Source organism: Pundamilia nyererei, unplaced genomic scaffold, assembly GCF_000239375.1.
Source record: "Pundamilia nyererei isolate P.nyererei 1_Seehausen unplaced genomic scaffold, PunNye1.0 scaffold00110, whole genome shotgun sequence".
Taxonomy (NCBI): Eukaryota; Metazoa; Chordata; class Actinopteri; order Cichliformes; family Cichlidae; genus Pundamilia; species Pundamilia nyererei.
Window position 1 is genome coordinate 1,309,456 of NW_005187511.1, and position 22,231 is coordinate 1,331,686.

General features: G+C 41.7%; 3 protein-coding genes across 8 annotated transcripts; 1 reads left to right on the top strand and 2 right to left on the bottom strand.

Annotated features, from left to right (window-relative positions):
* Positions 1-285: 285 nt before the first annotated feature.
* On the bottom strand, positions 286-9,835 carry usp49 (ubiquitin specific peptidase 49). Of its 6 annotated transcripts, none has more exons than XM_013912988.1 (7): positions 9,769-9,835; positions 8,339-8,386; positions 6,756-8,200; positions 4,115-4,322; positions 2,323-2,431; positions 1,898-2,103; positions 286-1,792 (listed from the first exon to the last, which is right to left on the bottom strand). In XM_013912988.1, exons 3-7 carry the CDS (start codon positions 8,133-8,135, stop codon positions 1,689-1,691), a joined length of 2,007 nt encoding a protein of 668 aa, XP_013768442.1. In that variant the 5' UTR covers positions 8,136-8,200; positions 8,339-8,386; positions 9,769-9,835; the 3' UTR covers positions 286-1,688. The 6 variants fall into 6 exon arrangements, with proteins under 6 accessions (XP_013768442.1, XP_005741474.1, XP_013768440.1 ...); XM_005741417.2 differs by having other exon boundaries at positions 8,339-8,461; XM_013912986.1 differs by having other exon boundaries at positions 8,339-8,461; positions 9,740-9,835.
* Positions 9,836-11,198: 1,363 nt separating this feature from the next.
* Positions 11,199-13,967, bottom strand: med20 (mediator complex subunit 20). Its single transcript, XM_005741422.1, has 5 exons — positions 13,932-13,967; positions 13,748-13,824; positions 13,392-13,537; positions 11,706-11,959; positions 11,199-11,613 (listed from the first exon to the last, which is right to left on the bottom strand). The coding sequence occupies exons 2-5, from the start codon at positions 13,759-13,761 to the stop codon at positions 11,392-11,394; spliced, it is 636 nt and encodes a 211-aa protein (XP_005741479.1). The 5' UTR covers positions 13,762-13,824; positions 13,932-13,967; the 3' UTR covers positions 11,199-11,391.
* Positions 13,968-13,989: 22 nt separating this feature from the next.
* bysl (bystin-like) lies at positions 13,990-22,141 on the top strand. Its single transcript, XM_005741421.2, has 7 exons — positions 13,990-14,393; positions 15,422-15,572; positions 17,212-17,350; positions 17,560-17,693; positions 17,787-17,947; positions 21,230-21,332; positions 21,490-22,141. The coding sequence occupies exons 1-7, from the start codon at positions 14,129-14,131 to the stop codon at positions 21,842-21,844; spliced, it is 1,308 nt and encodes a 435-aa protein (XP_005741478.1). The 5' UTR covers positions 13,990-14,128; the 3' UTR covers positions 21,845-22,141.
* The last annotated feature ends 90 nt before the right edge of the window (positions 22,142-22,231 follow it).

Here is a 22,231-nt window from a genome sequence, read left to right on the forward strand (position 1 = left end):
TGGCGGCCACGCCCCTGATCACTTTACTGTTAAGGCAAGAAAGAGATTTACATTTGATTATGAGCACCATCCTTGGCTGGATCAGATTATATTTCTAAGAACACATTAGTGGTTAGGCCTCGGATCAGCTGTGCATCCATCTGGTAACCTGATTATTTCAGTTCTACTTTACTCTCTTGGCTCAGCCATGAAGCTGCTCATAACCTTCTTTTAATCAGAATCACCACTCCCTCTGGAAAAAATACTATATAAAAATAAATAAATAAGCAAGAGAACCAAAGCATCTCAATTTTGTTTTGTCTTTTTAATAATTACTGTCAGGCAAAACCCATATGACCATTACATTTATGACAGGTATTCTTACAGTACACGACAGAACTCAAGGGGATCAGAGCCAGTGGCATGGCCACACCTGACCGCTAAAAAGTAAGACATTCATCGTCATTAGATTGTTCCAACTGTCACAGAGTTCACAAATGTATTTTGCATTTGACTCGTATCAAACACAGTTTTTCTTGACAACCTAGCAAAATCTAAAGACCTCGATAGAAACAGCAGAGTAGAAAACAATAAAATAAAAAAAGACAACAGAAAAACAAACAAACCCCAAAACACATTGTATATAACAAGCAGAAGAATTCCTGATTTTCTTAAATTTCCTGTCAAGATGCGAGATGTACAATATATTGCTTTCAGGTGCTCAACTCAAAAATGGGTACCCCAAAAAACAGATAAAAGAAAGAAAGAAAAAGAAACCACACATTCTTCGGTATCTACCCTTTAACTCGCGTCCCGTCTCCGGCAGGTTAAGAGAGGCGGCATGTCCAACCCAGGCTCAGACCGGTCTAACCGCAGGAGGAGGAGCAGACACTTCAAGGTGTTACGGGAGCCGACAGCAACAGCTCCTCCCGCAGCTCTCCACTGAGTGTCTGATACTCGTGCTTTTTGCTTCTTTTCATGGAACAGAGCGGCTACGAAATAAACTAAAAACAAAAACTATTCGTGTTCACTGAGAGCCTTGAGCCTAAGACACAGTATCCAGTCACAGCAGTACATCTGAGGGAGAGGACATGATGAGATACAAATGACACAGGGGTGAGTATTAAAAGTTTCCATAACTGACGTTTCACGATAATTAAAAAAGCTGAGCAGAAGGCAACATGGAGCGTGGACCATCAGTGCGGTCGCTGGCAACGTTAAAAATGTGTCGCTTCATGTAAAGCTCAGCGGTCAAACGCGCGATTACGTGTAAAAATGCACATCGTCAACATTACTGTGGCCAAACGCTCCAAAGTCCAGAATCCGTGTTGCCTTTTTAATGTAAAATGCTGTCTCCGGGAGAGCGCCTGGTTGTTCCCAGACTCAACAGACACGAGCCTGATGGTTGTTGTTGTTGTTGTTCAGCAGGACAGAGTCTGACCACAGTCTTCAGGCCAGGAATCAATACGCTGGTCCTACAGGCTGAGAAACCTGGGCTTCATTTACGAAAATGTTTTCTTACAGAGTCAAAAGACATAAACCCAGAGCTTTCTGATCTACTAGCTATGGCAACATTACTCACCACTATCATACTTCTTATCTGGATTGTGCTGCTAAAATGTTATGACATCTGGGAAAGCATCAGAAAACCTTTTCATGAATGCAGCCCTAAGTTTCCACGCACAGGTTATCATCACAGCGAGAGGTACCTAAGCAGACCTCTGGGTATAGAAGAGAATATAGGCCTGAGTGTTGCACACTTCCTCCACACTGCAAACCTTCATCTCAGAGTCATTACAGTGGACCCAGAAACCTGAGGATAGCAAATGCACATTAAAAAAGATGTTAAAAAAAACAACAACACAGCAGAACATTTGCATCTTAAATAAACCACAGGATGCTGTGCGCTCTTCCTCACCTCCTTCTGTATTGTAGCAGTATGCGGTGTAGTGCCCTGAGCCGAAGCCTTTACCATGATGCATAACTACAGCAGACAGATCGTAGGTGTAGCCTCCTCTGTGGACAGAGTGACCTGAGCCTGTGCAGCAGTATGGTTTGATGTTCAGAACCTGGTCAAAGGCCACATGGACGCCGATTTTCTCCCTGTGGTTCCGCCCCGACCATCTGCCGTACAACAGGCGATAGTTAGTGTTGCTACACTTCACAAGCCTCGTCTTACAAAAAAAATAAATAAAGGTCGAGCACCCCAAGTTCACAACGCAAACAGAAAAAACAAGATCAAAACTACAGGAAATCCTGAAATTTCTTTGAGAAATTTCAAAGAAGGTGGTTTGGAAGTAAAAAAAAAAAAAATTATATATATCAGCCTTTACAGAAACTTGCCTGAAGCGTTTGAGGTGCAGCCGGAGAACCTGAGGTAAACGGTAGATCAGAAGCTGCTTACATGCTTCTGACAGAACTAAGGGTTTGTGGGATGATTTCCGTCTTCTTTCTGAAACCATGAAACAAGGAGATCACAGGTTACTGATGCGAGGCTTTGTTTCCGCTGCACAAGTGACGCTTTCTTGCAAAATCTCAGGCTTTGCGAAAGTGTTGTGTGGCTCTCTCAAAGCTGCCAGCCTAGTTTTTAAGTCACTGCCTCCGCCGGAGCTGTCAGCAGGAGATTAAAGAGCTTCTTAGACAATGAATAAATAAATAACACCGTTGGCTTCATTCATCTGTTGAAAGCATTCAGTCATTCAGGTAAAGGTCACTTTACACACAAATGTTCCTCACGGGTACATTCAGATGCACCCACAGTTCTACAGTGTACTCTGTATGCACACCATGGGTGAAATCTGACAATACATTACCTGACAAATCATACTTGAGGTAAGTGTTTACACTTTACTGATGTTTATTTGATGATTTGGGACCACAAGACTTCGCACTTCAGTAAATACAGCAGCTTTTACCTCACCTCCCTGAAATGAATCACTTAAACATTTTTTCCTGATAGATCCTGTCTCCATTCCAGTGAAAACTTCTAACTACATAACTGGAAAATCTGTCTTCTAGTAGCGGGGTGACTAGTTGTTCTGTTTACTTAGAAGAAATGGCTACTTTAGTAGGAAAAATGCAGGAAAACAGAACACTAGTACTTGAATGCAGCTTACATTTCTGGATGTATGCGAAGCCGGCAGCCTGAAATTTGTCTCAAAACCCTACGTGACCATGTGATGTGATCTGTGCGTGCCAGGCCATTCGTGAGTAGGAGGATGTCTGTAAAGTTTCAGACATTTGTATGCACAGGAATTGTGAGCAGCTGATCAGTATTCATTCAATATTTATTCAAATGTGGATGTGCGCATTTGTAAAACAGTTTCCCGTGTGGTAAAATTGCTTTGAAATTGCGTGGACTGAAGCACCTGCTTGTGTGTTCTCAAACGCTACACACACATCAATACATACATTTGTAAATCTTGCTTTATGCATTTGGATCACACTGAATGCATGTGTAACACTTCGGAGACGAACTTCTCTCCATCCTGAAAAATCAAGTCTTTTAACTGATAACGTCGGGAAACGCATGCATGCGGTCGTAATCCTGTGCAATCCTCTTCATTTATGCGACAGTTTGCATGTTACTATTGTGCGTCTGATGAGAATGAAATGACAGCTTTTAATTAGTCATGACCCGGGTGTGCGTTTAGTTCCGATGCCATCAGATTAACAGGAAAATGTTCTGAACGCTTCATTTTTACAAGTTGCTGTCCTGACATTCTCAGTTATTCATAGAAAAACTGCATTGACCTTTAAAGAAAAAGCAGGGTCCGGAGTCAAAATGAATAAATCATGAAGGGAAATCTATAACTTTAAGTTCCACTTTGGATAATAACTTATTTAAAACCAATTCCCATTAGAATCCAAATTCTTGACATTCATCATGTGAACCCAAGTGTATGGTCCACTATCCAGTTCTCTGTCTGATGAATCAAGAGAATAATTTAACTGCTAATTGATATTTTAGGGTTGATAAGCAGCTTTATCAGAATGCATCCAAGTTGTCATATAATAGGCAGATATCCTGAAACAATACAGATTTATTCAACTCGAGCTTAAGAAGCAAAGTCTTATCAGCTAATAATGAACTTAAGACGAGCTTGGCTTGTGGTGCATTAAACATTGTACTGACTGTTGCAGTGGTTGCAGGCGTAGATGCTGCCTTCAAGAGCCTCCATCTCTGTAAACTTGGACAGCATCTCAGTGAGGGTGCAGCTACGCTGGTAAGCCGTCGAGCTCGAGCCTTTGTCTATGCTGTGGTATCGCTCTGGAAACTCCAAAGACAAATCCCAGAATGGCTCTACTGTGTTAGACTTGTGCTTACAGGATAGGCATGTCACCTAAAACATACAGAGAAGAGGAGGAACACAAGCAAAGGTGAGTGTGACGACGATTCCAAGTTTCAGCTGTAGCAGAACTCTGGAAAGTGCAAACAAATAAATAAACTGATTTAATAAATGAAACAAAAATATCTGCCTGAATTACAAAACCAGACACTTCCCCATTCTAACTACATTCCAGCACAGGTTTATGCTCTTCATACATGATCACAATCAATCAACTGTCTTCTTTGGCCTGCTCTTCCAGGCAACTGCTTAACCCACCGTGTCTCTGCATTTTATTCTTTAATGCAGATGCATGCCTCTTTTTTATTACTAAACTCACGATCTTAACTGTGATTGGTCAAACCCTGCAAACAAAGCTGAACAGATGCAGTTAAGACTTTTTTTGTTTGTTTATTTGTTCACAACACCAAAAACACATCACCTTGAAGTGGATTTAATTTTGAATTTTAAAAATTAAATCGCAATTAGAACTGCAGAGTGTCGCCTTTGAAACTGCTGGACTTTGGGGGGAGGGTGTTCTGTGTAATGCGTGCATGTTGCATGGGAAGCATTTTGGGTACTCCACCGTGCTCCAACAGTCCAAACACATGGATGTAAGGTTAGCTGGTGATTCTAAAGCAGCTATAGGTGGACATCACAGAGACAATACACTACAACGCACCATTGTAGTGTATTGTAGTGTAAGTCTGGTCCTCCTCATGCACCACCCTAAATGATTATAGGAATGTGGTGATGTGACATCTAGAGCAGGGCGATATGACCAAAAATATTTATCACGATATAGATTTGAAAATTTGCGATAACGATATAACTGACGATAATTGACACTAGACAAAATACTTTACAACTCCACAATTTTATTAGTGCAAAAAAACAAAAAACAAAACATGTATTTTCACTTAAACAAGCAGCTGTATTTTTGCATTAAAGTTATATAAAAACGTAACAGTACAAATGCAAATTCCTTGCTGACAGTTCAACCAAAAAGCATTTCCAGTAGAAACTGGCCGACATATCCTCAGCATAACCAAGTATAATATCCACAAAACTTAAAAAGAGCTTATACACACACAATACAGTAATATTATGTTGAAGCACCGTATGTATCACTCCGCGAGGCTCCTGCCTAAGATAGCCGTAATGCGCCGACAATCCATCAAGCGGTGCAGGTTCGTAGCTTAGCAAAGTCGTACTAAAACATTTTCGAGCGCCGTGTACATAAAATCGTTTCGAGGTCAGTAAACACAACCAGAATTCAAACATAAGGCACACGGGATTATAAGAGGCACTGTCGATTTTCAGAAAAATCAAATGATTGATTTTAAGTGTGCCGTATTTACCAAAAAACACGGTAATAATGACGGCCCGCTAGCATGCTCTACCAAAAATAGTGCTTTGTTGTGTATCTGACGGACGAAAGCTAAACCAGTTCCACACCACTGAAGTTGCAGCATTTTTACAAACCAATTCTGGTTCATCCGTTTCATTCAACAATCCGCTTTCGCCCTTGTCATTCTCTGTCGCCGCCGTGCCCTTTTCGCCATGTGCGTATGAAAACAAAGGCACTGCGCACGCGCGTTTTACCCATATTCTATCGTGATATTTCATTTTCTTGTCGTTGCCCAACATTATACCGGTATTACCATGAACGGTATGATATGGCCCAGCCCTAGTGACATCACAGTTTTTTCATGCAACCACAGACTTTGATTAACTGGAAATCTGTATCCATGGCATCCGTATCTGCAGCACAGTGTATAAATTTCAGCTTATATATAATTGATATTAACTGATATGGGCCTTTGTGATTGGTAAGAGCACCTAAGTTGATACCTTTTACTGATGTCAGTGGCCGACGTTTATCTGATGTCTCATGTGAATTTTCTCAATGTTCAAAGTTAACTGGGGACTAACTGAAGGACAGCTACAGAAGCTGATTACACCTCTTCAAAACAATGACTACAGCTTAACTGTACCCGGTGAAGCATGTTTTTGCAGAAGCATCCCAGAAACAGCACCTACTAAAAATACCACTGGGTCATTTTTTTCTCCTTTTTTTTTTATCTTGTCTTCATCTTGTAGGAAGGAAGTTAGACCCAGGAGAGTAAAGAACATGGTCAATTTTCAAAATAAAAAGGCATGAAGACTAAAACGCTATCCTTTTACTTATCACTTATTAATTAACATTTATTACTTATTTTATTATCAGATTTGTGTCTCTGGCACAAAGGGGGAATATAAATATACAGAAATAATAATGAAAGCAAAACAAAACACAAAAGTCAAAATCTTGGCATTAGCCCCGAACTTCACAACAGACATGCAGAAATGGAAAGCAAGAGGGAAAAGAGATAAATACACAAACAAAACAACCTACATCACACTGGACAACACTGACTGCATGCAGTTATAAGTTAGGAGTCTCACCTGGCTGAGTAGCTGCCCGTGAAAGATGGTGTTGAGAACCTTTAGCACTTGCTTGGATAGTTTCCTCTTTGTGATGGGGATGACTATCCGCCTTTTGGACCCCTCTGTGTCCAGCTCCTGCTGCACCTTGTCCAGCAGCTCACACAAGAACTCCTGGGCATCCTGCTGGTCGTATCCACGGAAAGCTGGGATGAGGTTCCACACAGAGTGCAGCATGGCAAAGGGAGATACTAAAGACCACCGGCCTGACCACATGACCCTGAAAAGCGTATGTAACTCATGGCACAGAGACATCTGCTGGCGGGTGGAGCAGCGAGGAGGAGGCGAGACGCTTTCCTTTTTCCCCACGGGCAAATTCCAACAGCCCGCCTTCCCCATACGTCCAAGAGGGTATTCTGCCAGCGCTGTGTTACCACTGCTGACCACACCTCCTGTCACCCCCTTCATCCCCTGGGAGTGGTTGGTCTTGGCAAGTAGCTCCTCAGTCTCACACAGGTCCAAAGTGAGAAAACACTCCCTGAATTTCTGCAGGTGGCTCAGCACTTGCAATATTGAGTTCATGTAGCACGTGTTCCCCAAGTTGCGCAGACCAGTGACCCCCGGAGCGAGTCTCCGTCGTGTGACTGCATGCGTGGAGTAGTATCGCCTCAGTCTGGCAGCTTTGCCATTCTGAGAAGTCTTGCGGGACAGGGTCAAAAGTGAAGGCTTCTTTTGGGCAGGAGGAGGAGGTAGGCGTTCTGGAGGGTCGCGAAATTTGCGTGGAATGAGTGTGATGGTTGAACGTGGCGCCTGAGTAAGAAGCCTAGCACTCTTCCTGGGAGGAACATTGCCAAGTTCTTCCATGAGTCTCTTTTTCACCTCCTTCTTTTGTCTTCTAGCTTCCTCAAGTTTCTCTTTACGCTGATTCTGGAGCTCCTGATGTTTGCTGATCCACATCCGGAGCATTTTCCCCAGGAGTGCTTTCCTCCTGTGCCGCAAGGCCAGCTGCATGGCGGGCTGCGGCCCACTTTCCCCAACCCAGGGAGTACACTCCCCCCCTGTTGAAGAGCGCAGTGAGCGCCTACCCGGGCTCCGAACAGTGGAGAGCGCCCCTCTGAGGAGTTTGAGGTCACCCTCTGCGTTATCGTTGAGTACATAGTCTCCACAGGCAAAGCAAAAAACATCCAGCTCTCGCACCTCCATAGCCAGCGGATGGTGCGACTCCTGAAAGTGTTTGAGTGAGTGCTCCTCCATAAACCGTCCACAGGCCACATGGGAGCACTTGAGGCAGGCCCACACCGAATCGGTGGTGCTGCAGTCGACACAGTGCCATTTTTGCGGATTAAGGATCGAATGGTCTTGGCCTAGGCGAAGGCGTACCACGTGCTTACAACGATCCATTGCTCCAGATACACATGTGGCCTCAGCGATAGGACACACGTCCCGCAGCCAAACAGCAACTCATTCTGTAGAGGAAGAAAAAAAATAAAGCAAGATTACTGCTGATAGCAGAATTCAGTGTTTTTGTTTTCTGTTTTTCTAATGAAAAGACTGCAGTGTATAAGCAACTGTCACAAAACAAAAAAGAAAGAAGATGTACTAACTGGAAAAGGAGTTTTTGTGATCAAATTCTGGACAACACATCACAACATCTGCAAAGAACACAACAGGACAGTTCAGCCCGATCACCCATGCCCACCATCAGCACCAGCGGCTCCAGAGAGAGTCTGAGAAATAGGGGTGAAAGCTGCAATGAAAAAACAAAAAACAGACAAAGCAACCACTCCACCCCACCCCACGACAGAGATAAATCACACACTTCTCCAATTAATGAAAACCACGCATTTAGGAAATTCTCAAAAATCTATCTTTACACAAAAAAGTGGACTGAAAACAAGTGACCATAAAACTTCTTAACAAAAAGTAACATAACTAAATAACTCAGGAAGTGACTTTATTGTGGAAATCTCCTCCAGTTGTGACACCGACTGCCCTGGTTGACATTACTGTGAATAAACGTGGAAAATGATTGACATCTACAGGAATCACACACGGAAAAGGAACTGTTATGTCGCTCTCGTTATTTAAGAAAATCAACATGTGGCCATTTGATCAGGGGCAATAATTAAAACGGGGCTTTAGGGCAAGGAAATGATGACATGTCCATTGAAATGATATTCTTAACGTTAATGGATGTAGTTATGTACCTCACCAGTACCAGCGCTGTGCTACATCACTTTCTTTTTTATCCATCTCTTTGTGTAAATGAGCCACTACATTATAATAATAATAATAATGATAACAATGGATAAAAATAATAATGGCAGCATCAACTTTCAGGTCGGCGCAACTGTTTTTCAGTCGCATGCCACGCTTTTTGCACGCTACAAGTTAACCGCCTCAACTCCTGCATGTGATATTCACAAATGTTAGAATTTCTCCACTGTGTCTGTCCGTGTTTTAAAAAGGATGCCTTCTGACTCAGACAGGCTGGCTCTTAACGCCATGCTAGGCTATCCCACCATCACCATGCTGAAGAACAAAGAGCAGCCAGAGAGCGACTCTCCAGGAACATCCAACAACTTTGTTGGTCCGAGACAGCCCAGCAGGCAGCAACTTAGCTGCCGCCGCTAACCGTTTTTATCCACGGCGGCTGTGCTTAGGGTTTACACCGCTTGCCCCCCCACCTCCTCCCTCCCTTCCCTCTGCTGTGTCTCGCCTAATAACGCGCGGAGTTAAACACGGATTTATTCGCTTGGCTCCAAGCAGCTAACAATTCGCGTTATCTGCTCGCCACAGTTGCTAACGTTAGCTAAGCTGCTAACCTGTTTGTTGAGGACAATCGAAGTTAACCTAACGGCTGCCGTCGGTCGCTAACGTTAAGGCTAGCAAACTGCGCCGTTAACCGTTAAAAAAAAAACTACCCGGTGACATTCACCGCAGGAAGCCGGCTGCTGAAACGCGGCTCTCGGCCCTATCGGTGCCCCTCACTATATTTGCAACACCTGATAATGGTAACGCTGGGTAACGTTACCATCGCCAGCATCCATCCATCCGGTGTACACTCAGAAAGCTGCTTGTTGTCCTCCTCACAGATTGAACAACCCAACTCTCGATCCGAGCACAGACCCCGCCGCTCTCATTGGACTGGGGCTGAGCGGGAGCCGGGCTCTCATTGGCGGAAGGGTTGAACAACAGGCAGCAGGATGGACCGTCCGTCCGTCCACCCACAGCGGCCACATGGAACAATAACCGAGGCCAGAGTGGAAGCCGGGTTTAAGAGGACAGCCGCTACCCCTGACCCCCGGTGTCCCCGTTAAACCCCGTGCGCGCCATGTGTCAGCACGGTAGTGTTAATCTGGTAAAAAACACCTGAGGCGCGTGCGTGTACTGTGCGTGTGTTTAGCTTTAAGCTCCCTATTAAGCGCATCTCCTTTGGATGCTGTCGTGGGGAGGGACTACTTTCAAAATGCGTCAGCGCAAATCAGTGTAATTCAAGTTTAAACATAAAAAGAAAGCCGCTGTCTAGAAGAAATGCGCAGCATTCAGGGAGAGTTTGAAAGCTTAATAACATATCACAAGTTCTAAAAGAGATGTCATGTCAGTTTTAATTATAATACAGTTGTGGTTACGGTGCATATCCAGGATTTTTTCACACGAGATTAGGAGACGCATGGATAAAAATAACCAAATTAACAATAGCAATTATCGTAATTTAGTAGGACACTTGAATTATATATATATATTATTATTATTATTATTTTTTAAATTCAATTACTGGTAATTTAATAGGACATTATTCTGCATTTTTACTTTTTTCCCCCTGCTCTAACATAAGAGTCCACTCGATGCCAAGCATAAGTGAGATCTTCAGATTATTGTAGATTAAAGTGTCTATTCTCAGATTTTAGAAGCTAGATCCAGTCTTTTGGACATTTTAACAATCCAATATAAACAATCAAACTTACCGTCACCCTAAGATATCTGCACAGATACTTCTTTGCAATTTAATAAAGCATTTCCACTGTAAACTCATTACATGCGTAAGCACAAGCCTCCACCTAATACTGGAACACTAATCCAACTGCATAAACCTAGGGATTGGACTGACTATGAAATTCCTGGACCTGTAGTCAACATTTAGTTCATTCATTCCTGTCTTTCTGACAGAGAAAAACGAAGAAATCTGATTGTTTAAAAAGGAAAATCTCTCACCTGCTTGTGACATCATCTTTAAACATTCAGCCAGCGCAAAACTTGGATGATGCAACAGATAAAAATCGACCTCTCTCACTGATAAACGTCATCAGATCAGTTGACAGTCAACAGGGCCAGTGTTCAGCTGATAAATTGGTTCATCCCTGTGTAAACTAGCAAGAAATCAATGAATACTTTGTGCCTCTACTCTCAGATAAAAGCGCACCATCAAAAGGGCATCGCAGTATGAACGCTCAGAGACTTTGACTACTTGTTTTCACCGTGTCTCTTTATTGCAAATGCTTTCATCCAACACTAATGTGAAGTTCTGCAGTGATAATAAACCCCAGACGTTCAAAAAAAAAAAATGCCTGGGTACGAACGCTGATCCATAGGACCAGAAATATACCAACATCTGTACAAACATGGAGAGAAAAAAACAGATATCTTTGTTGCAGACTCAGCGCACATTGGTTCCAGGGATTTGCAGCTTGCGCAGTTTGTTGAATAACTCCAGGTACTGAGTCATGGTGTCAATACAATCTGTTGGTGCAAAGAGTCCCTCGGGCTTGGCAGCAAACACAGATGGCAGTTCAGGGACGCTGGGGCCGAGAAAGGACTGCATAAACTCCTTCATGAGGTTCCAGCAGTCCCCAGGAACGACACAAGGGCAGTACTCCACCTGAGGAAGCAAGCCAGGAGTTAACGCCTCAAGGAGAGAAAGCAGAAGGACGTGACTCGTCTTTATCACAGCATATATACATATACACGCACCTCTACTGATATCCCTCTGGCACTGGAGCTCATCGTCACGGTACCAACTTTTATCAAGAAGTCGCAGTAGCGATATCTCGAACCACGAGACTCCACCTTGTGTCCCTTGGCATTCTGAAAGTGACTTTTCAGCTTCACCATGAGGACATCAAAATTTGCATCTGCTATTAGGCAGGGTCCACCTTCAAACAGAGCCAAGCAGCTCAGGGGGGTTTCGGAGTTGTGCATCACATACAGGAGCTTGGAGGGCTGACCTACAATGGACAGACAACACTTAAATCTGTCAGGTGAGATGAGGAAGGAAATGAAAGTTCCATAAAGTTAGAGAGGCAAGGCTGAGATTTGCAGCTGAGGTTTGGACGTGTACAGTGAGGGATAGTAGATATATTGGGCAAAGGATGTTAAAGATGGAGGAGCTGCCAGGCAGGAGGAAAAGAGGAAGACGTCAGAGGAGATTTATGCATGTAGTGATGGAGGACATGTAGATGGTTGGTGTGACAGAAGAAGCTGCAAGGGTGAGATGGAGGCAGATGATCTGTGGTGACATCTAAAGGAACCAGACTTCTGGCCATATAGATATACAACTATTACTTATACTGATGATGATTGTTATTCTCCCACAGATACATTCAAAAACTGTGGCGAAACAGTAGCCAAAGATGCACAGGAGGAATCAGCGGTACTGAAGAGGACAGTAATAGTATGTCGATGGAACTTGTAACATTTCTAAGGAGGTGCACACCAGGCTGCTGAAGCATAAATCCCCAATAAAAGTGACTGCCTTACTGTGTTGACCTAACTACAGCCAATCAAACTGGTAAATGAACCAGTACACCAGTACTTATGTAGCTTGTTTTAATGTAGCTGAGTACTCAAAAGCACTTCCTACTACAAGTCTCACACTCACATTCATACAGTACTTTTGTCTATGCCTAAGTGTTTTCTAACACACACACACGGATGCATCAGGGGCAACTGAGGGTTCGGCATCTTGTCCATGGATACTTCAGGATGCAGACTGGAGGAGATGGGGATCTATGACGCTCTCTACCAGCTGAGCCACAGCTTGTGTGACAAAAACGTGAATTTTGACGTTTCATTGTTTTTTTTTAAATATACATGTTATGTTTGCTAATATTGGTAAATAGACTGCACTCAACAGATTTTGTGAAGTGGACATATATATATATGTATATACTGGTTTTGCAAGTATCTATATGACACTGACTTCATTGTACCTATATTATAGTCAGTCTAGTCCTTACAAATCCTTTATAGAACTGTGATGTTATATTTGTCACAATTTCTCTTGCCCTCTTTGCCAGATCTCTCTAGAATTTATTTTAATGTCAGTGACACTTAGCTGCATAAATAAGGGAGATATGAAAATCACTTTGCCAAAAAACAAGTTCTGCTTTGTGATAGAAATGTTCTTTCTTACTCAAAATGACTCAGAATCGTTCGTGAGAGATCTGTTTGACAGATTATAGGCCAATAAGTCATTTATAACAGTTTAAATACCGGCAATCTTTTTTTTCTTTGCAAACAATCACACGAAAAGGGGATAAAATACTCTGCAGCCCCACCTAGACATAGACATCAGGTCACCCTCATGGGTGAGTGCATTAATGTGATCTATAAATCTGAATTCTAAAGCTCAGAAACAAACAGATAAAAAATTATTACTGCTGGAATTTCCCGTGGCATGGTAAGTCTCGCAGTCCACGCAGAAGCTGCCTTGCTTCACGGCGCCCAGCTGCTCCAGCTTTTTGTGCAGCATGTCCACAGTCTGCTGCACGCTCTTCCCCTCCGCCACGGGCACCTGGCACACACTGCGGGGCACAGCAAGCAGAGCACTTGAGGGACCAGCATACACTTTGCCCTGTGTCACGTTACCAGCATTGTTGAATGAGACAGAGCCACGCTCCGCGGATCAATGGGACAAAAAACCACGCAGGATGGTTGAGGCTAGGCTAAAACTGTTTGAATGTTTAGGGGTTAAAAACGTTTAAAATCAAACGTAGGTTTAAAAACCACCTTACCAAGTAACACCCATTGATATTTTGCCTCTCTTCACTTGTAGTACGGTGTTTGAGCACTTCCGGGTTAAATAAAACCCCTTCCGGTAAAGTGAAAGGAAACAACAGAAAAAAAAAGAATAAAATATTATTGATAATAAAGAATGGTGAATATTAACACCGTTTCACAATGAAACAGTCAACTGACGTTGTTGCACTTTTTTTCTGAAGTGGTCGCCGAAAGCCGGATGTTACGTGAGTGTGTTGCGTCACTTCCTTCTCCCCGGACCTACACACGTGTTGAAGCAGTGACTGTTTACAGTGTTTGGTGAGGTCTGTCCCGTAGCTCGCACATGTCCACGGGAACATCCACACTGTGGTCACAGCTGAAGTAAAACCGCAGCGATGCCAAAAGTCAAACGATCCAAAGGTGGAGGAGAGAAGAGCGGAGCCGCGCCAGTGGCGCTGGCCGACCAGATCCTGCAGGCGGACATTGTCCGAGCCAAAGGCCGGGTCAAGATCAGAGACACCCGGGAAGAAAGCGACGACAAGTACGTGGACGAGCGGTTGTCACGGAAAATCTTACAACAAGCCCGCATTCAACAAGAGGAACTTCAGACCGAATATGGGCTGGCACCAGAAAAGAAGAAAGCACCAGTCACTGTTCTCGGTAATGTTGGATTGGTGTCGTAGTTATCCTTAAATTGTCGGATATTTGAATAGAGTCTGGTGAGCCAAGTGCTAGCACCATGGGCACATTAAGTCAGTCGTCTTTAACACACATCGCATTTGTTCAATGTCTTCTGACTAGATTAGGTAGCTTTTGTTTATATACCTACATTTGTCCTTTAACTTTCATAATCCACAACATTCCACAGCGCACATCTTTTCATGAGAAAAAACTAATACTAGCTCTGGTTTGCAGTCTTGTTACTATACATATAAAATACACTCTCACAAGCACATTTTAAAATATAATTAAAAAGCATTTCTCTGGTCCTAGATATTTATTTGTAGCAGGTATGTCATAATCTATAAATACAAGTAATATATCCATTAAACCTTTATCATGTGCAACCCCGTTACACTACTAATGTTTTGGGTTTTTTTTACCCCCAATCATATGATTTTTAATAAAATTATCATAAATGTTTTTATTAGCTGAAGGGATTGATCTGTTAATCTGCTGCCTTTGTAACTGCTTTTACAAAAAAAAGTAAATATTGAAAATTTGGTAGGTTTTGAAAGTTGCTTAAATGAATAAAAATTGAGTGTTATCTGTTATCAAGTGTGAAAGATGCTCAAGAAGTTATTAAACCATATTTTTTAATCTACTTTTTTAGGTTCTGAAGTATTGGCTGCAGAAATGCGCATAGAAACAAAAATATCATAAAAAGTTTATCTTTAATGCCTGATCTGGACATATTTAATATTTAATTTTTTCTTAAATACATACCAGAAAATTATAAAATAATAAGACATTTTTAAAGCCTGAATTGTCCTCCTATTGCTAAATGACCTAGGAGTTTTCCACACAAATACATAGAAGTGCAGCACATGTTGAATCCATGTTAAAGTGTAAAATCTTTCCTTGTGATTGTCTTTATCAAGAGACATTACTTAACTAAAATATTTACACCCAAAACAGTTCAGTGTGATCTTCTAATGAGCCATCTCCATCTTGTAATTTTATTTTAGGGCCTGAGTCTCAGGATGCAGACTCTGATGAAGAATGGCCGGCGCTAGGAGCAGCAGGTCCTGCAGATGTTGAGTACGATGAAGAAATCGTCGTTGACGCTGAAGATGAGAAGGCCATCGAGATGTTCATGAACAAAAACCCTCCAGTGAGGTGAGCTACACCATCGCTTTAACTTGAGGCGCTGCGAGCTCAGCAAATCCTTAGCTTTGTGTTTGTACTAATGCTGTGCAATAGTGGAAAGTTTGGTATCGAGTAGGGGTGGGCGGTATAAACGGTATACGGTAGAAACGAAATGAATTTGGCCAATGGTAGAGATTTTGACTATAGTGCATGTTGATGGTGTCATCAAGCTGCGCCTGTTTTGGTCGAAAGCATTGCAGTGGCTGCAAGCAATGTCATCTGCAAATTGGGCGACAGTAATAGCAAAGAGACGAAGCTCGTTTTAGAAAAAGAGGAAAGCCAAAAACTGCGCTTCCTCCACTTCCCTACCATTGATTCATTAATGTTGAATTCTCTCGCAACAGCTCTATTCCCATGTTGTTGCAGTATATTAATAACTAACCTCGTATTGTGGATGGATTATCTCAGTTGTTCTCCTGACTGAAGTTTGGTCCATGCGATTGCATTTGTCCCTGACCATCAGACCCTCACGTAGAGCAGGGTGATATGACCAAAAATATTTATCACGATATACATTTGAAAATCTGCGATAACGATATAACTGACGATATAATTGACACTAGACAAAATGCTTTACAACTCCACAACTTTATTAGTGCAAAAAACATCAATGTATTTCACTTAAACAAGCAGCTGTTTTTTTTATCTGCATTAAAGTTATATAAAAATGTAACAGTGCAAATGCAAATTCCTTGCTGACAGTTTAACCAAAAAGCATTTCCAGTGGAAACTGGCCGACATATCCTCAGCATAACCATGTTTAACATCCACTAAACTTAAGACGTTATACACACACAACACAGTAATACTATGTTGAAGCACAGTACGTATCACTCCGCGAGGCTCCTGCCTACAATAGCCGTAATGCTCCGACAATCCATCAAGGGGTGCGGCTTTGTTGTTTACCAAAGTCGTACTAAAACATTTTTGACAGCTTTTTGAGCGCCGTGTTCCACATAAAATCGGTTTGAGGTCAGTAAGCTCAACTAGAATTCATACATAAGGCACACTGTCGATTTTTGAGAAAATTAAAGGATTTTAAGTGTGCCTTATAGTGCGAAAATACAGAAGAAAAGAGTATATCGTGATATATATCATTACCGCACATGCTTCAAAGTGTACCGCGATATGGATTTTAGGCCATATCGCCCAGCCCTAGTATGAGCCAATACCAGCACTTCTAACCTATAAAGGAGTCGCCTTCAATTTGCAAATTCTAAATATATTTTAATGACAGTTAAATCTCTGGTTTTTGCTTTCGACAATAATTAGTTAAAACAGCAAAGCACATCTTTTTAACCTTTCATTTAATTTGAAACTTGTTTATTGTTTTTTTGTTTTTTAGAGCTGTAATGTTATTGTGGGTTTTTGGATCCGGTTCTCTTGTTGCGATCAACACAACAAGGTTCATAGTGCATGTTTGAAGTGTAGTTTTTCATTTCCAAAACATAACTTATCCAACATAATTCAGTCGGCTACATAATGAACATGGAGGATAGAAACAAATTATCGATCAAATTGTGCTGGTATCGATCCGATACCAATACCAGCACTGGTATCGATATTTGGATTGGTCGGCAAACCACTAACTCCTTTGTGGCTCTTGCAGACGGACGTTAGCCGACATCATTATGGAGAAGATCACAGAGAAGCAGACAGAGGTGGGCACGGTGATGTCAGAGGTTTCCGGGTGTCCGATGCCACAGCTGGACCCAAGAGTAACAGAAGTGTACAGAGGTGTCGGTAAGGTAAGTTTACTTCAAGCCCACCACACGTCAACTAACTGGGAGACAAACTAAAGGAAAATCGACACAGTCAGTGGAGAAGCCCACTGGCCCGGTTAATCATGCATATCATATCGAGCAGAGGGGGAGTTTGTACACACCGCTTGTATAACAGGTGTGTTTTTGTTAATGGAGACATGTTTAAAGTTGCCCTTTCTCTTCTTGTGCTTCAGGTTCTGTCGAAATACCGCAGCGGCAAACTGCCAAAGGCCTTTAAAATAATACCCGCGCTTTCAAACTGGGAGCAGGTTTTGTATTTGACTGACCCCGACTCCTGGTCGGCAGCTGCTATGTACCAGGCGACGAGGTAAACTTTGAGCTGATGCGCTTTGTGATGATTCGTTTTCCGCAAGTTCTCTTAAGTGATATAATGAAGTATTTTTCCTTGTTCCTTTTAAAGGATATTCTCGTCCAATCTGAAAGAGCGAATGGCCCAGAGGTTTTACAACTTAGTGCTGCTGCCTCGAGTACGGGATGATATCGCAGAATACAAGCGACTGAACTTTCACCTTTACAGCGCCCTGAAGAAGGCCCTGTTCAAACCGGGAGCATGGTTTAAAGGTGAGACTGAGGATTCGAATAAATACTTAAGATTGAGAACAGACTGTGACAGAACTGAGTAGAAGTGTGTGTGGAAGTGATTACAGAAATCTAGTAATCATAGTAATATAGAGTCATGTGTTTTCAAACTAAAGCATTTAAATAAATGTTATGTTACTGTACATTCTAGGTGTTATATTTAAATGTAGCAAACAAGCAGAACTAATTGGACTATTTCTGAAAAACCACTGGTGAGCCACATGTGTCTCAGCTGAAACACTGAAATGCATATTTTCAAAATGCTGTGCGTTCATATGACACACATTTGTTCATGAAGAGTATTCATATGAAAAGAGAAGGAGAGACCATAAAAGTACATCTTTCCTTGTGTTACAGTGCTGTGATTGCAGCCATTCCTCAATTCCCTGTGAATAGGAGCCATGGCCTTTAATTAATGGTGATGACAATCTGCGCATCAGTTATAATGAAACTGATATTGTGGCTCATTGTTATGCAGTGGTGCTGGAGATGCCTACAGTCTGCTGAGACTGAAGTCACTTGGATGAGTCATGAAATGTTTTCCCCTCTGAAAACACAACATGTAGATGAACTCTGTCAGCTTTCTAGGATTTCCTTACTCGGGTCGCTGAGCATTTTAACAAAAGTGTTGCATTAACTGTGTAGGAATGACAACTGTTGTGCACATTGAAGAATATGTACAATGTCAAAGAACAGTTTCCACTTTCTGAAATATCTTTAAGAATTCAAAGTAAAGGGTATCTGTGAAGTCAGGACAAGTTCTGGAAGAGAACATCTCCATAAATTTGCACATATGCTGAGCAGAAAGCAAAATACCCACATGACTGCAGAGCAGCTGCTTGAAGCTTTAACTGATTGGGGTGGTTGTGCTGTTTCGCTGTGTTGATGCACAGAAGAGATCTTGTCATTGGCAGCATCTTTGTAAGCTGGGAGGAATAGATTTCACTGACTTTTGGCAAATTTTGCATGCAAAAATGATGCATTCAGTCACGACAGGGAAACTGAAATAAGATTGAGGTATACAACTGGACAGTGATCCAACATAGACTTTGAAATCCACCATGAACTACTCCAAGAACCCCTACAGGCTACAGCTGTGTGACTCTCGGGCCTGTAAACAGTAACCTTTGTTATTGTTTGATTAAATCTTCATCGAAGGCTTAGATCCAGTTGCATGTAACCCTTGGAAAAGAAGTGGGTACATTAAATGACTGAGAGGATTTGGCAGCTTGTTGCATTGCAGAAAACAAGCTTTCTGGGACATCTCAGATTTCCAATTTCAGCACTAAATTTAGAAATATTATTCTGAAGACCCTGATGGAGGATTACAGTGTCCATAGGGTAAATAGCACCATTGGTTCTGGTAGGAAAGTAATTAACACACTCAAATCTAATTGGGTCAAAGCGTCTTTCATACATCCACAACTGATTTTTGAGGATGATTTTTCTTTAATCTTGTCAGTCTTGTGTTCACAAATTGTCCCAGTTCGGTGGGACTATTTTCCCTAAACATTCTGTGACCTATATTCTGGCAAAACGGTAATGCGAGATGTCACCACTGTGTGGCAGTGTTGCTTACAAAGATGTATTTTATAACCCACGAAGCATGAGAGAGTGGGAGAGTGAGAAGTGATCAGAAGCATGCTAAATATTTAATTTAGTGGAGAATTTGAAGACGCTAGAATAATGTGTTTAAAAAGCTTCAAATATTATTTTTAACATAATTAAACAAACTTGTGCAGAATCACCTTAATTTGGATTTCATGAGCACATGCAGCCCAAAGAAAAATAACAGTAATAATAATCATAATCATAACCATGTTATAATGATTCTAGCATATGTATGTATGTTTGTAGGATCCTGTCTACTCCTAGACGAGTGGAGCTATTTTAATGAAACTTTGCATAGACATTGACACTGACCGTCAGTATGTATGGCATATCGAACATCATAGAATGAATGATATATATGATGGGGTGATATAGAGTGGAATGCTTTGGTATAGAATGGAATGTCATAGAATGGACCGACATAGTATAGAATGGAGTGTTGTAGAATGGTACACCATAGCATCGAATGGTGTGTATAGAATGGAAAGTCATATTATACAGTGGGGTGTCATAGAATGGGAAGCTATAGAATGGAATGCTATAACCATACAATGGGATGCCATAGTGTAGAATGGAGCGCTATATAATAGAACATCATAATATAGAATGTAACATAGTACAGAACGGTGTCACCAAATGGAATCCCATAGTATAGAATTAAACGCCATAGACTGCAATTTCGCAGTATAGAATGTTGTGGCATAGAATGGAATGTCATACAATAGACTAGTGCTGCAGCTATCGATTGTTTTAGTAATCAAATAATGAAAATGTGTATCCTATTGATTAATAGGATAATAAATACTTTTGTGTTATTAATGAGCAATAATAAATATTCAAGAATGATCAAACACAAGTCAGGCAAAATGAACTGCTCATTGGGTTAAATTTTAGAAATTCTAGTGTTTTAAAGTTTAACTGCATACAACAAGATGTTATATTTAAAACATTTTTAAGATAACTTTTCTTAAATGGAAAAACACATAAATAAACTCAAGTACAGTGAAAGACAAATAAAATAAGGTGTATATTCAATCTAAACTAAGGCATCAAACATTTACCTTGACTCTGTGTTCTTGGAAGGCTTTCCCCAGTGTTTTATCAGTAAAGGTTTTAATGGTGATTACAGGAACAGCGCTGCTGTTTTGGACGTAGGAGAAGTGTTTTCATTTACTTAACCTGAGCACACCATCTCTTTGCTCTTCACGGTGTGTAAACACACTCCAGCTCCACTTTGCCACTGTTGCCTTTATCAGTGTTGTTGTTTACAACTGGGCGCTGCACGTGTTTAATGTTGTTTTTGTTCATACATTGCTCCTAAATGCATTTCTATTGCAAGTCTGTTTTAAGTCACAAATGACTTGCCATAGTATAGAAGAGAACCCCATAGTATAGAATGGTGTGCCATAGAGTGGAACGCTGTAATCATAGAATAGAATCACAGAACGCCCCGTCATGATATAGAATGGAACATCATAGAATTGAGTGTTCCATTAGAGTGTATAATGGCATAATACTATAATTAATTGAAAATGTTAAAAAAAAAACAACTTGCAGTTTGATCCTTAATTTTTTTACCTTTTTTTTTATTTCTGTCTATTATAATTTTTCCGGAACACTTATTTAACCTTTTTTTCCTGGACCTTCACACAGGTATCCTGATTCCTCTCTGTGAATCTGGGACATGCACTCTCAGGGAAGCCATCATCATCGGGAGTATCCTCACGAAGTGCTCAATTCCCGTGCTGCACTCCAGGTGAGGCTTCCTCACTGACATACGCTGGCAGACAGATGTCAGCATTTGCTCATGTGAAGTATTAACCAGCTGTCCTTGAAGGCCTCATTCTGTGCAGTGCAGGCAAGTTAACACAGAGTTCAAGGTTATCTAACAAGCAGTCTTTCTTGTCTTTCAGCGCTGCAATGCTTAAGTTGGCAGAGATGGAGTATAATGGTGCCAACAGCATTTTCCTGCGCCTCCTGCTCGACAAGAAGTACGCCCTGCCTTTCCGTGTTCTGGATGCCTTGGTGGCCCACTTCCTGTCCTTCCGCAGTGAAAAACGCGAGCTTCCTGTGCTGTGGCATCAGAGTTTACTCACCTTGGCTCAGCGCTACAAGGCTGACCTGGGGTCTGAACAGAAGGAAGCACTGCTGGAGCTGCTCAAGATACAAACACACCCACAGATCTCTGCAGAGATCCGCAGGGAGCTGCAGAACTCGGAGTCGAGGGACATTGAAATCGGGCTCCCTGTTACAGTGGAAATGGACTGATTTGGTTCGGTTTTCTTCCTTAGTAATGTTTCCTCAGCGTGAAAAAAAAAATCTTGGATTTTCAATATTCTTCTTGTCATGGGATAAAAGAGTTTGGAAAGATCAGTGTCTTGGAGTTCGCACATTTGGAAATGCACATCACTAGTGATACTGCTAATGTAATTTCGTATCGTCACGCTCAAGCTTTTTCTCTACAGATGCAGAGGAGTGGTCACGTGGCTTTTCTGTTCATCTAAATAAGAACAGCTCTGTTGTTATGAAGCAGAACATTGATTAAAAACGAACTGAATCTTTAAACATTTGCCATCAATGTCCATTTATTGCTTTTGCCTGTTAGAGTTCTGTAGGAGTTGTAACATGTTGAGTATGTCAGATTACCAAGTAGAG